General features: G+C 39.8%; 1 protein-coding gene across 1 annotated transcript in view; it reads right to left on the minus strand.

Moving 5' to 3' along the window:
- Positions 1-3,859: 3,859 nt before the first annotated feature.
- LOC106810540 (prolyl endopeptidase FAP-like) overlaps positions 3,860-13,627 on the minus strand; it is a 50,740-nt gene continuing 40,972 nt past the window's right edge. Inside the window, exons 9-19 of the mRNA XM_014813923.1 lie at positions 12,121-12,448; positions 10,965-11,063; positions 10,502-10,577; positions 10,207-10,218; positions 9,286-9,480; positions 8,920-8,977; positions 8,640-8,751; positions 7,575-7,641; positions 5,300-5,438; positions 4,952-5,100; positions 3,860-4,089 (exon numbers count right to left, since the gene is read on the minus strand). Coding sequence (XP_014669409.1) covers positions 3,942-4,089; positions 4,952-5,100; positions 5,300-5,438; positions 7,575-7,641; positions 8,640-8,751; positions 8,920-8,977; positions 9,286-9,480; positions 10,207-10,218; positions 10,502-10,577; positions 10,965-11,063; positions 12,121-12,448 — 1,383 coding nt within the window. The 3' untranslated portion in view covers positions 3,860-3,941. The remainder of the gene's footprint in view (positions 4,090-4,951; positions 5,101-5,299; positions 5,439-7,574; positions 7,642-8,639; positions 8,752-8,919; positions 8,978-9,285; positions 9,481-10,206; positions 10,219-10,501; positions 10,578-10,964; positions 11,064-12,120; positions 12,449-13,627) is intronic.

Below are 13,627 nucleotides of genomic sequence, written 5' to 3' on the forward strand. Positions count from 1 at the left end.
TTTCTTGTGAATCCCGTATTCCGCAAGTACACTTGTCTTAGACAGAGTCACCAATTTAATTCATCGAAACATTCCAGTAAACTTCGAGTGAGTAGTTAGTTATTAGTTGCTCATCGTATTTTAGGTAAATCCAGCAGAAATTCGAATAACAGCAACAAATCTACTTGGAATTTGTGTTTGCCAGAAGCTCGCACGTTCTGTAGGTCGCGTTTTGGTGCAGTTTACGCCGTATTTAGCTTTTGCCGGCTATAGTTGCCGTTGAGGCGTCTACGAGTAACATCAGGTGTGAATAATAATAGATATATTATTATTGACTCCTGATAACATCATAAACGTCTGCCTTTAGCAATATACTGGCGTGGCAATAACAATTCATTCCGATACATGTGGGTAGGGATGAAAAATATATTTATTATTTTTTATAGCCTGATATACGTGTGAATGACTTCTAGTCTTTACCCCCTTGTTGCAGTCAGTCATGTCAGGTTTTAGTGGTTGCTATCACATCGAAGACTGTTAGTTGACTACAGTAACTCTGGATTACGCAGGGTAATTATCTTGCCAGGGAAGGCGCAGGCTCGTCTTGGTTGATTGTATATGAGAAAGGTTTGCGGATACGAGGACTGCAATTTATTTTTTAAACTTGGATCTATCATTTATTCAATCGTCAATATTATTATAGTTAATATTATTTTTATTTTTATTATCTTGGCAGCGATAGGAGAGCTGCTACCGAATCTAATTTTTCACGCCTAGTATTTTTTCTAGACACGTATAGATAGTACGTGCGCCGCATTAAGGCACTTGTTTCCAACACTTACTAGGTGCATATAGTACCTCATTGCTGCATGACTGTTTACGATTGTTGTAGTAACAGCGTTACTCATTATTTACGTTAGTCGTTTTGTATTATATCGCTAGGATCGATGCTTGTTTAAAACTATAAAGTATACTATCTGGTAATACGTAAATATCATTGTTTGCTGGATTTCTGTGTGGCTGCATTTTTCCGTCGATTACGTATAACAAAGGTTCAACTGACTTTAAATATGGAATGTGAGTGTAAATTTTAAAACACAGAAGGGAAATCGGTTAAAAATTTGGCGAGGTGCGAAACAACAGATTTATAATCCCACAGCAGACGCTCAGCAAACGCCTCGCGCATCCGCTGATGTAATTATCAGTTGCTATATATACTTTACTCCTTTTTAATTTAATTGCTCAGTCACGTGTGTTAGTGATTAAATATGATTCGTGCATTTATGGGAAACGTTCACCTCTAAATAAATTATTCACTCTATTAGTATTTGTTCTTTGTTCATATTACGCCGCCAATAATGTATTTATTGCAGAAAATTTGTGTCTATGCTTTCTACATATGTGTCAGTAAATCTAACGCGACATTCCATTCGTTTATATATCAAGTCGAAATATTTAACATCGATAGCTAGTAGTGTTTCGTTGTTATATCCCAAAAAATACTAATATTAAACCTCCTAAATTGAGGGATATATAAACTTTGCAAAGTGACATAATAGTACCCAAATCTCACACTTATAGGCCTAATTGGGATTTATTCGCATGTGTGTTTAAAATCGACGGTTTTTGTAATAAGGAAAAGCTGGCAACATGGAAATAGTTTGAAAGTAGTGCTGATAATTTATTAAAAATGTGTTTCTGTCATTATAAGCTCAAAAGACATATAGGTAAGAAATAGTATGACAATTAAAATTACATAGCTTATATAAGCTTAGCTCTTTTACACGACATCACAGGGTATTTACAATCGTAATGTAACATAGCAATATTAAAATGTAAATTTTATCAAAAATACAAAAAAGAAACTAAAATAATTGTGACACGATGCAGTAATAGTTGACAAATGTAGTATTAACCGTAAAAGTGTAACACGTAAGACGTTTTTACTCTGAGGCAGTTGTATTAGCAGGTCTCTACTCTGGCTTTCTGCTATTATAAGCATAAAAATATTTACCTATAGTTTTTTATATTTATGATCACGAGCCCATAAATTTCACAAGCTCATCACATAATGAATTAATCATGCCTGCATGCTATTTTCATAGGAACATGTAAACACCAGTAGGAAGAATAGTAATGTAACTATTTAAAATCGACAATTAAAATAGTGGTACAGTAGTACGTAAGGCAAATTAGAGGGTAACGAGACGAGCAACTGTGATAGCGAACCATGCGTTTATATTATACAAAATCACACGCCATGTTGTTATAGCTATGTTTCATAATCGCTATTAATCTCTCCGGTAATCAATCAACCATGAATAAGTTACAGCAGTTCTGCCTTATACAATGATTGATTAATCGTACTTCAGAGATCGTATAAACCATGGCAGGTTCCATCGTGCCATGCGGACGTGCACGCATACCACAAGTAAAGTTATTTCATATATATATAAAAATTGAAATAACCTTACTATGTTATTCATACCAAGTATATATATATACCTAGCCATGCCTCTACCTTAGCCTCAAATGTTTTCCATACCTTTGTAGCCTTTGAAGTATACGTAATAGTATATGACTTTCGCTAAATTAGGGTAGTCCGTAAAATTATTACGCATACAAATGTGCTCGGAATGTCAATTGGTGCGGTTGGTTTCGTGTTAGCGATTTTGCATTACAAACAGAGTGTATTCGCGCTAACTGAAAAGCGTGTGTTTGAACTGTTAGCTGGCTGTTCCCATGAACGGCCAACTCTGTCGCCTCGTGATTATAATGTTCAGTGTATGCTGCGTCATTCCCTCACCTGATGGACTGCCCTACCCGTTAGCTCTTCTCGTCTAGTCACCGCCTTCCCTAGATTACCTGGTCTGCATAATGAATGATATAATCGCCTTCTCGCCATTACAGACAGCCATAAACAACACCCGTTTACAGACCAATCACCATGTCACTCTTATTTTCTAACTTTCTACGCGATCAATCAGTTTACAGCCTATTTATTTTCCACTATTCTCCAGACAACCCACGTTCCCACCTCTCAGCTGCGAACAGTTTCCTGAACATTTACCAATTATCCCCACCACGCCTTACAGGCCACAGAAATCCAGTTCTCTTACCATCAGGCCTCGAATGTTTCTCCTCCTTACAGATCACCCATATGTCCACTTCAGACCACCCACATTTCCCTACAGACCCCCCCCCCCATCAGACCACCCACATCCCCCCTACAGATCACCGACGTCCCCCTTTATAGACACCCACATCCCTCTACAGACCACCAACACACCCCTTACAGACCACCCCATCCCCCTCTCAGACCACGCATATCTCCTTACCGACCACCCTCATTCGCCCTTACAGACTAATCACATCCCCTTACAGACCACCGACAGTCCCCTCTCTTGGAGACCACCAAGGTTCTCTCTCTGCAGATTACAGACCACCATTGCTTCCCCTCACAGACCACCCATGCCTCCCCTAACAGACCACCAATACCTCCCCTAACAGACCACCAATACCTCCCCTAACAGACCACCAATACCTCGATTTCCTCGCAGACCACCGACGCTTCAGCACCTTACATATCGCCAATGTTCTACCACCTTACAAACCACTCCTCTTGGGTGAATCATGCGACGTTCGCAACCGGGTTCCTCTCATTAAGGCTGCTAGTTGTGCGTGCTGGAGTAAAGCCACCTTGCTGTTTCTCACACGGACGCGTTCACTGCGATGACTATGATCCTACGTAGAGGGTTTCAGAAAAAAAAACATATTGGCTCGTACATTTTACGTAGAAACCCATTGCAGCTGCATATAGATTATTTCGTATATTACGAAATTCATATTACGTCGTATATTGCGTAGATGCCCAGACACATCCAGATTCAAGACAGGTGAACACTAAAATCGAGGGTATCATAATTACGTTGATGCATTGCTGCCGATAGATCCGCTGTGCATTATTGTAAGGCATCCGCTTGCTTCTTAATGCCGTACGCAGTTCCCTGGTCCTCTACTATTATGGCGTTTGTGTCCTTTATACGAAGCCAGTCAGAAGTCGTTTTCTTCCTATGTCGCTCCTGCTGTGCTTCTGCTGCTTCCTTAAATCTTAACCACCCCACCATACAAAGAAATATGTTAGGCTGTGATCATTATATCGAAGCCATACTCGCCGGCACTCTATGATCAGCTATAGCATAGCTGCATTGTGTGAACCATGTATCTCGCGCAGATTCTGACTACAATCCAACTGATATCGTATACAGTTTTTAGATAAAACGATGTGCATTATTCTCTGCATTTGTCATATAAAAATGCTCAATGTCCTATTGTGTAGTTTTGTTATAACACTCTGTGATTATTCCTGTTATGTTAGCGGAAGTTAGATCCAGGCTTGGACCGCTTACTTATTGCAGGTGACGTATGCCGGGAGTAACCCTTTGATTTGGAGGTTGTTGTATGGCGGGGAATGACCCCTTGCTTACTAGATTAGAGTGTATCGGAAGTGACGTTTATTACTAGGGTTGAAGTGTATCGGGAAGTGACCCCTTGCTCCCTAGGGTTGGAGTGTATCTAGAGTGTCCGCTTGCTCACTAGGGTTGATGTGTATTGGGAGTGCCTCCTTGCTTACTATGGTAGAAATTTATCGGGGAGTGACGTCTTGGTTACTATATTTGAAGTGTCTAGGGGAGTGACCCCTTGCTTACTAGGAGTGAAGTGCATTGGGAAGTTACCTCTTGCTTACTATGGTTGAAGTGTCTCGGGGAGTGATGCCTCGCTCACTTTGTTGAAGTGTTTCGGGGAGTGACGCCGTGGTTACTAGGGTTAAAGTATATCGGGGAGTGATCGCTTACTAGCATTGAATTGTAGCAGGAGTGAACCCTTCCATACTGGGTTTGAAGTGTATCGGGAGTTAACTCTCGTTTACTAGAAGTAGGCCTACAAGTTCGAGAGCCATCATTGTGCTTACCGCAGTGTCTTAGGCTTCGGTGCCACCACAATTTCCTCCTCGTCTTCTTTCTCAATTGGATCCTTGAAGCAGTTGTGCAGGTGATTGTCGAGTAGTAGGTGCAGGTGTTTGTTCGTCTCGTGGATGTCATGATTCTGGTCTGGATATACCTGCAGTTGGGAGCATATCATGACAGGTATTTTACAAGGATGTGCTCTAGCTGTGTCTAGATGCCACATCCCATTAGTCATTGCAAATTTGCATAGGTAAAGCCTTTATGATGTATGCTTATTTTTGGAAATTTTAAACTGATACTTGCGTGGATGATAAATATATGAATCTTACTAAATATTAACAGTACATTCGTACATTTGCCTTCGTTGAACTTGCTTGTAGTAGATTTTCAACACGGCTATGGATACCAACTTCTATGGTGTTTATAGGTACGCCACGTATAAACGACACCACGTTGCGCGCATATTTATTAGCAAACTCGCTGCTTACATAACTGCAACAATCTGCCAATTAAAATTGTTTACAGTAATACCCCTATATTACGTAACTATGTATAATACGTAATTAATATATATATATATATATATATATAACCATGTATACTCCCACCGTAATACACCCCCGTACGTAAGTAATGCATGCGTTCAAGAAAAAAACGCTCGTAACGCGATAACCCGTAACGTGAAGCACGTCTTCCTATTTAACGTTATGTTATAACATACATTGTATTATATCCCAGACGGGAGGGGGCGAAAAACTATAGAAAACTAGTGCGATCCAACTTCTTTCTTAAATTTTTGATGGCAGCATTAGCATTTTTAGCATGTTATTATTGCTATATATATAACTACTATGGTAATAACAACACTGCGAGTCAATCAATAAAGCTAACACTGTACACAGCGTATCAGATTCATTTCGCTCGCTTTCGCTATCAGTATTATTATTGTTGGGGTTGCGTTTTCGCGTTCTGATCTGGAGGCAGAAAATGTTTTGGTTGCCGTTTACAGCAGCTCTTCTCTTTGTGAGCTCTCTGTAGCAGCTGAGGTCGTTGTGAATAACCAACTACTCTTGAAATAAATAACCTATGACTGGATTTTACTGTAAGCGGAGGAGACAGATTTGAATCAACACGCACACGCGGTAAAACTGTCCAGTGCGACAGCGGTACGATACACATATCAAAGATGACCCGCCCGACGTATATTTGTTGTCAACTGGCTGCGCATTCTTTACGAATGTAAGAATTTTATTGACAGCAATAATTGAGAGCGAACTTTTTGAGCAGAAATCCCAACTCATTATCTTGAAAAATTATGTGAGATCAAATTTTCGTTTGGTATCGCAAGTAAAGTGATCATAATGTAATACATAATTATACATATGCGAATATCAGTAACCTGGGGTGTGGTAGCGCTGGGTATCGCCGTACAATATATATACATATATATACATTACATATATATACATTATATATACATTACATATACATATATATATATACATATACATATTACATATAAATATACATTATATATACATTACATATATATATACATATATATACATTATATCATATATATACGTATATATATACGTGATGTATATATATATATATATATATATATATATATATATATAATATATCATTGCCTTTCCATATAGTCTGTCCCACGCCGCATAAAATGAATCGTAGGATACGCGCACTGAAAGATTTTAATTTGCGCCCACTGACGTATCCATTTATCTCGTTGGCTGGTGGCCTCTTTATGTTACCTACAACTATATGTAAGTAGTCGACAGAATAATTAGTTTACGAATCTGCACCTGATTCGCATAAGGGCATAATTGGCCTTATACTGTCGAAACGGATTCTCCTGATCACAGAGCACCCACCATTCGTCCTTGAAGAGTATGCTTTCGGCGCTGCAGTTCCTTCATGATAGAGCAGAGTTTCTGGTAGTGCACGTTGTTCTGTCGGCCGACGCGGCACGAGGAGAAAATCGACGCAATAATATAGAAGCTTATCTACCGTTCGTCACACCCGACCGACGTCTTAGAACAGAATGCGCATGCCATGGTAACACGGAACGAAAGGAATGCGTTGTGAAGACCAGCATAATAACGTGTATTTTAAAAAATCACATAGTCACGGTGGGTTTGCTTGCGTAGTTAGGGGCGCGATTGCGATCACCCGATAATCTACGCCAAGTACGCACGCACCGCCCCATGCACGGCACGCACGCACGCACGTCACGCACGCACGCACCGCACACACACACACATTCAAGAACAAACCATCGCACACAGCGCACGCCACGCACACACACACAGACGCACACCTCACCGCTGCTCCGCGCACGCCACGCCGCGCCTCACGCACGTCACAACACAGCACTCGCACGCACACACACACCACACACAAACAAACAAACAACAACAAACACCACACCGCTGTCGCCACGCACGCACGCGACGCACCGACGCACGCAGCCACACAGCACACAACACATAACACACACACACACAAAACACACACACACACACATCGCACGACACAACGACACCACACCACACACACACACACACACACACACACACACATATATATATACACATACATACACACACCTCGTACTCTAGTAAGTTGTTGCCAGCATCCGGTAGGCCCATGTATCGTTCCGTGAACGCTGTGTCTGAAAAAACAAACAAATAATAATCTTGACAGAAGAGCTGATACAAGTCTGATTACTGTTGGACAGGCCAGGCCAGGGTAGTGACTCTCCCCATTATAGCCTGTGTCGCCGGATGAGCCCGTTAATAGTTACCGAACAAGCACCTCCACCCTTCCAGTGATAAACACTGGAAAAGGTGAACTTGCTTAATGTGTAGCTAGAATACGAATTTGATTTCTTATCCAAACTCAAAAATTAACTCTAACGTTAACTCTATGCCCAATTATACCCGGTTGGAAAAGTATAGGTAAACGCAAGGAAAAGAGAGGTGTCAACTTTATTCTCTTGTTGAAACAGTAATTATCTCATGCCGTCGTGACGCAGAGAGCGCGTTGAAATAGTGCCTTGCTCCTAATAGTCCGCCTAATGTGATTAACGAATTAGTCCAGTGTTCCCGTTAATCGTCTCTTCTGGGGGATTGTTTTTCATATTAGAATGTAATATTTCTTTACGCAAGCCACCTTCTTACATTTTGACCTCCCCCTGTGACTTCTTTACCGAGTTTGCTATCAATCCAGTTCGCTTGGATGTGAAGCCAATGGGGGGGAGACGAGGAGGCTAAACGTTTAATGCGATTGAATGGTGGCGCCAGCTAGCGACAGACGAGGTTAAATACTATATTTTCATGACATAATTGTAGGAATAAATGTAGTAAATTGTTCGTATTATTCTATATCCTGCTGAAAATTCATGAAATCTTTATTGATATATATTATCAGTTATATAGGTGATTCAATGATAATACATGCGCAATTTAATTTATCATACATAAACTAATATAACTATGATAGTTCACACGTATACACACATATTTCCCACCAGCCACATTTGGGTACTGGCGTTGCGATTAAATTGCGATGTTGCACGCTCCAGTTCCCATTGTGATATTCTCATATGTATGCATATACCTATGTACTTATCTAAGATGATACAATAGGTTCCGTTGTTCGACTACTTACCATATAGACGCCAATTTGTAATAGGAGCGATGGCCATGCCGCATTTAAATAGAGCGCCGCCTGAATTCATTTTATGGCTTAGGACTTTTGCAGCAAGATATCCTCCGTAAGACTGTAACGAATTGAAATATTGAAAATAGAATCGAATATTTTAATTAATATAAAAAAGATGTATGTATAGGACTAGATAAATACATTTATTTTTAACAAATGAAGAGGTTAAATTACTTATAAGTTGGCGAATATATTTCTGGAATTGTGAAAGAGGAATTGTACTCACCCAACCCCAAATGGCAATTTTCTTCGGATCAATGAACCTGAACGTATCTCTAATGTGTCTGAAGCATTACCATAGAAATAAATTAATAAATAAATTATTTAAATAAATATATTATATATACGCGTATATTATTAGAGCTATCCACTGTGTCATTATCGATAATTGCAAACACTACCAGGATACAGCAGTCGATTTACTATTTAGTTATTATATTTAGCTATAAATTCACTTTATATAATATTGCAATTTTATAATTAATGGTATTGGTTAATCAAAACGAAAAATATATTCACTGTTATTGCTAAAACAACACATTGCGTCAATCGTCATGACTCATGATGTGGTGGTATGTCTGCTATGTCATACCGCGTCACAGCTAGCTGATCGTCGACTTCCTTGCGCCCGAAACGTCTGTATATTTCGAATTTCAACGCGTTGCCTCGGCAACTGGAGCCACGCCCGTCGATATAAGCGACGGCGATGCCGTGCCTGGATGCTAGGTAAGTGCTCCAATCTACCTCGAATCGGTCGTGTACTTTCTGCGTGTCGGGACCGCCGGATCTTAAATGATAGAAAACTTACGAAATATTATCAAAGGAGTTTATTAGGGCAAGTGCACGGAACGCCAGCCGTTTAGCCTCGTGTAAAATCGTTGAAGTCAACGGGTTGTAACTCTTACTAAGACAACATTTATTTTCTGCATTTACTATCGTGGACCTGCAGAGGTGCAATTTTAATAACTACCATGGTACCATGGTACCATGGTACTGCTGCAGCAGTATAAAAACACTGTTGATATGCATGCGAATGCGTCCGCACTCAACCTCGTATTTTCAAAGCTGTCTGTCCACGAATTATCACTAGGAATAGGCACGAGTATACTATATATAATATGTATACCTTTCACGACAATTTATACCTAACTATAGAGCGCCCGGTTCATAGCAGTTCACGCGCCTCATCCACATGATCTGCCCGGAGTTTCCGCGCAATATGTACCTGGTTAAAGATCTTTTAGCGTTATATTTCTCGCTGATACCGCATACCGCTACATATGCATATAATACGGATGTAACGCACTGTAAACGGGGCGCTTTAGACGCTTTATACGCCTCACCTCGATAGATAACCGCTTCGTGATTTTATTCCCAATAGTATTAATTTTACATCAGTATGTTTTTTCTTCTAATTTGTACTAGCCTATATATATATATATATATATATAAGACATTACATAGAGATATTATTACGAATTAAGTACACAATAGCATTGAAAAGTAAACTTACAGTTTGGTTCCCCTGTTAAATTAAATAAAGACATTTGTATAGTTTACAGTATTCCCTTCAGATTTAGTGGCTGCACATCTAAGTAACTAACCGCGCAGCTAATTATGTGACTGAGAGAATAGAAAATATTTTTGTTTTAAAATGATGCTTTTGCAACTTGAAGCATCTTAATCACTTTATAGGTGCGAATTATTCAAGGTCATGTAATATGGCTAACAATTCGATAAGTAATAGAAAAAGCATGTAATGAGAAAGGACTCACTAGATAGAATTCTAATAGCTGAAATATACCTACGCATTTATAAGTAAAGGATATTTCACATTTTCTGCCTCCCTGTAATCAACTGGTAAAATCATTTCGACATTCACTCCTGAAAGGTTGAAAATAACCTTATATAAAACATCACCTTACGGATAACTGCCTGGCATGACATACACAGTAGAACGCGGGGGCGGTGTATTTTGCGTGCTACATTTCATCGCTTGAAAAGGAACAGCCGTAATCGCGTGCCTGATTTCGTCTTACGATACAATTGCCTTTATGACTTGCAGAAATATGCCCACAATTTTCCTCACAATGTCTATATCCCTGATAATTATACCTATCTATAATATTATACTACTCTATACTACTATTATTCATTGTATTATTTACTACTATTATATATTATGTATTGTACTACTATACCAATATCTACCCGATTATTAGAAAACTCGTCGTTTTTTACGGAGATAAAAATGGATAGAAACCAACTCACTGTAATGATGACTGACAGAAACTTGAAAATACATCTTCTTTGGAAGAGCCGTGCGTTCTACAGAGCGTCGTAGATCTGTATATCCACATAATTCAGCCACTAAAACAAACAACAAAACCAATCGTCTATAGCAGTACTTATATTTACACCGAAAGCGATGGCAAGCTCTCTATTTTGTAGGTAACTTTAAAAGTATTTTCAAGTAACGAAGTTATTTAGTAATGCAATGAATCTAGTGGCGGTATATAAGGGGAGAGTGTTTCGGGCGCTGACGCACGTTCGTTTTTATCAATCAATCAAGAGGAAGTGAGAGTCTTGTGCTCCAAATCAATATACAACATTATTAATTTGCGACCTTTAATAAACGCTACAAATGGTAATTTTGGCCTCTTGATTAATCGTTATTTTTACAGACCGCCTTAGCACAGCACCGACGGCATGAGCACAAACGCATTCCTTGCGCCTCGCATTTATATTATTAGATCCACTGCTCGCTACACACAACAGGATGAGGCTATTGTCTAAACTCTAAAGGAATAAAGCGATGTTTACAACATTCGCGGATTGCATCTAATAATCGACCGTTCACTCGTGAAGAAAACTGTCAAACCGCGACGAATGAGCTGACCGACTATATACCGAGACTGAGAATACTAGAGTAGAACCTATTACGTCCAATATAACGGGCAGGATTGAGACTCACGTGAATAGTAAAATCACCAGGCAAGATAATCAGCTATGATTCGGTAATCTCGCTCATAGGAATAGTAGCTTACCTTCCATGTCTATGCGCAACCGATTTATGTCAATTGATTTCCGATCACTTAATGATACTTTATTGCTACTATTTTTTACTATATTTACTCACTACTATATTTTAATAGTCGGCTTTTGACGGCTCTTTACATAACCAAAACGGCAACGATTTTATTATTCGCTGTGTAGACGTACAGGGGTTTGTGCAAACATAAATAAATAAATATATATCAGAAGTAGATAATAGGGCACCCCTATTATCTACTTCTGATATATATGTATATTATATATACAAAAAAATAATTACGAAAACATAATTAAATGTAAAAAAATACAAACAAATAATTAAAGAATAAAATAGTTTTTAATTATCTTATCATTGAAATCGAAATCTTTATACCTGGTTCAACCTGGTCTACACTGTGTAAGGTCCATCGAGGAATCCCAGGCCCTCTACAGTGTAACGTGTAATACTGCGCTCGCTTGCTGAAATATGCACTGTAGTATTGGCATTCCCTTTTCAGGTGGCAGGTGAGACACTCGCGCATGTACGGTCTGTTAGATTGCGGCGTCCCGACGCTCCACAGGTGGCGTCTCCTGGCGTCCTCCTGGTGGCCACCGGTTGCGACGTAGTAGACGAGGCGCGTTTTCTCGTTGTAGCCGACAATATCTGTCACGTCAAACGTACCGTGCGTGATCGGGACTTCGCGAGCCTCGCGCCTGCCGCCCTATGGAGAACAAGCATCGAACGCCTAGTGCTATTTCCCATTCAAGCGGAGGCGTTTTAGAAATTCCCCAAGAGCCACGAACGCATTACGGGGCTCGCTATAAGCAACTGTCACTTAGCCAACTAGCCGCGTTGTCGGTTATCGAGAAATATCGGCAATAACTTTTTCCAGCTCTTTCTATCTTAAAAAATGCCCGAGAAATGGCATTCAAGTTTGTAGAGAGGCATTTTTGAGAGCATGACATTTATACGGTAAGGAGTAAATAAAAAATTGTTTGTAATTATTAATAATTATTAATAAGTTTATATAATAAGTTGTTTTTATTATCTGCTGATCCGGTAGGTAATAGCTGGAACGCAGGCGCATGGGACATAAAGGGAACGAATACGCACCTTGGGTATGATATGGCATTTTAATTAGTTTATACATAAATAAATAAATACATAAATAAATAAATAAATAAATATATATATATATATATATATATATATATATATATATATATATATATATATATATCATTGCCTATTCCATATAGCTGTCCCACGCCGCATAAAATGAATCGGTAGGATACGCACTGAAAGATTTTAATTTGCGCCCACTGACTATCATTGTTGACCACTGACTGACTATCTCGTTGGTGGTGCTCTTTATGTTACCTACAACTAGATCAAGTAGTCGAAGATAATAGTTAAGAATCTGGGCATAATTAGGCCTTACTGTCGAAACGGATTCTCCCTGATCAGCAGAGCAACCCACCATTGTCTTGAAGAGTATCTTTCGGCGCTGCATTGCCTTCATGAGTAGAGCAGAGTTCTGGTAGTGCACGTTGTCGTCGGCCGACGCGTGCACGAGGAGAAAATCGACGCCTTTGAAGTTATCTACGTTCGTCAACACCGACGACGTCTGTAGAACAGAATGCGCATCCATGGTAACACGGAACGAAAGGAATGCGTTGTGAAACCAGCAAATAACGTGTATTTAAAAAATGCACAATAGTCACGCGATTGCGATACGATTATCTACGCCAAGTACGCACGCACGCACGCATGCACGCACGCACGCACGCACGCACGCACGCACGCACGCACACACACACACAAATAAACAAACATCGCACACACGCACGCACGCACACACACACACGCACACGCGCACGCGCACGCGCACGCGCACGCG

The sequence above is a fragment of the Priapulus caudatus genome, unplaced genomic scaffold, assembly GCF_000485595.1.
Source record: "Priapulus caudatus unplaced genomic scaffold, Priapulus_caudatus-5.0.1 Scaffold17, whole genome shotgun sequence".
NCBI classification, from domain to species: domain Eukaryota; kingdom Metazoa; phylum Priapulida; class Priapulimorpha; order Priapulimorphida; family Priapulidae; genus Priapulus; species Priapulus caudatus.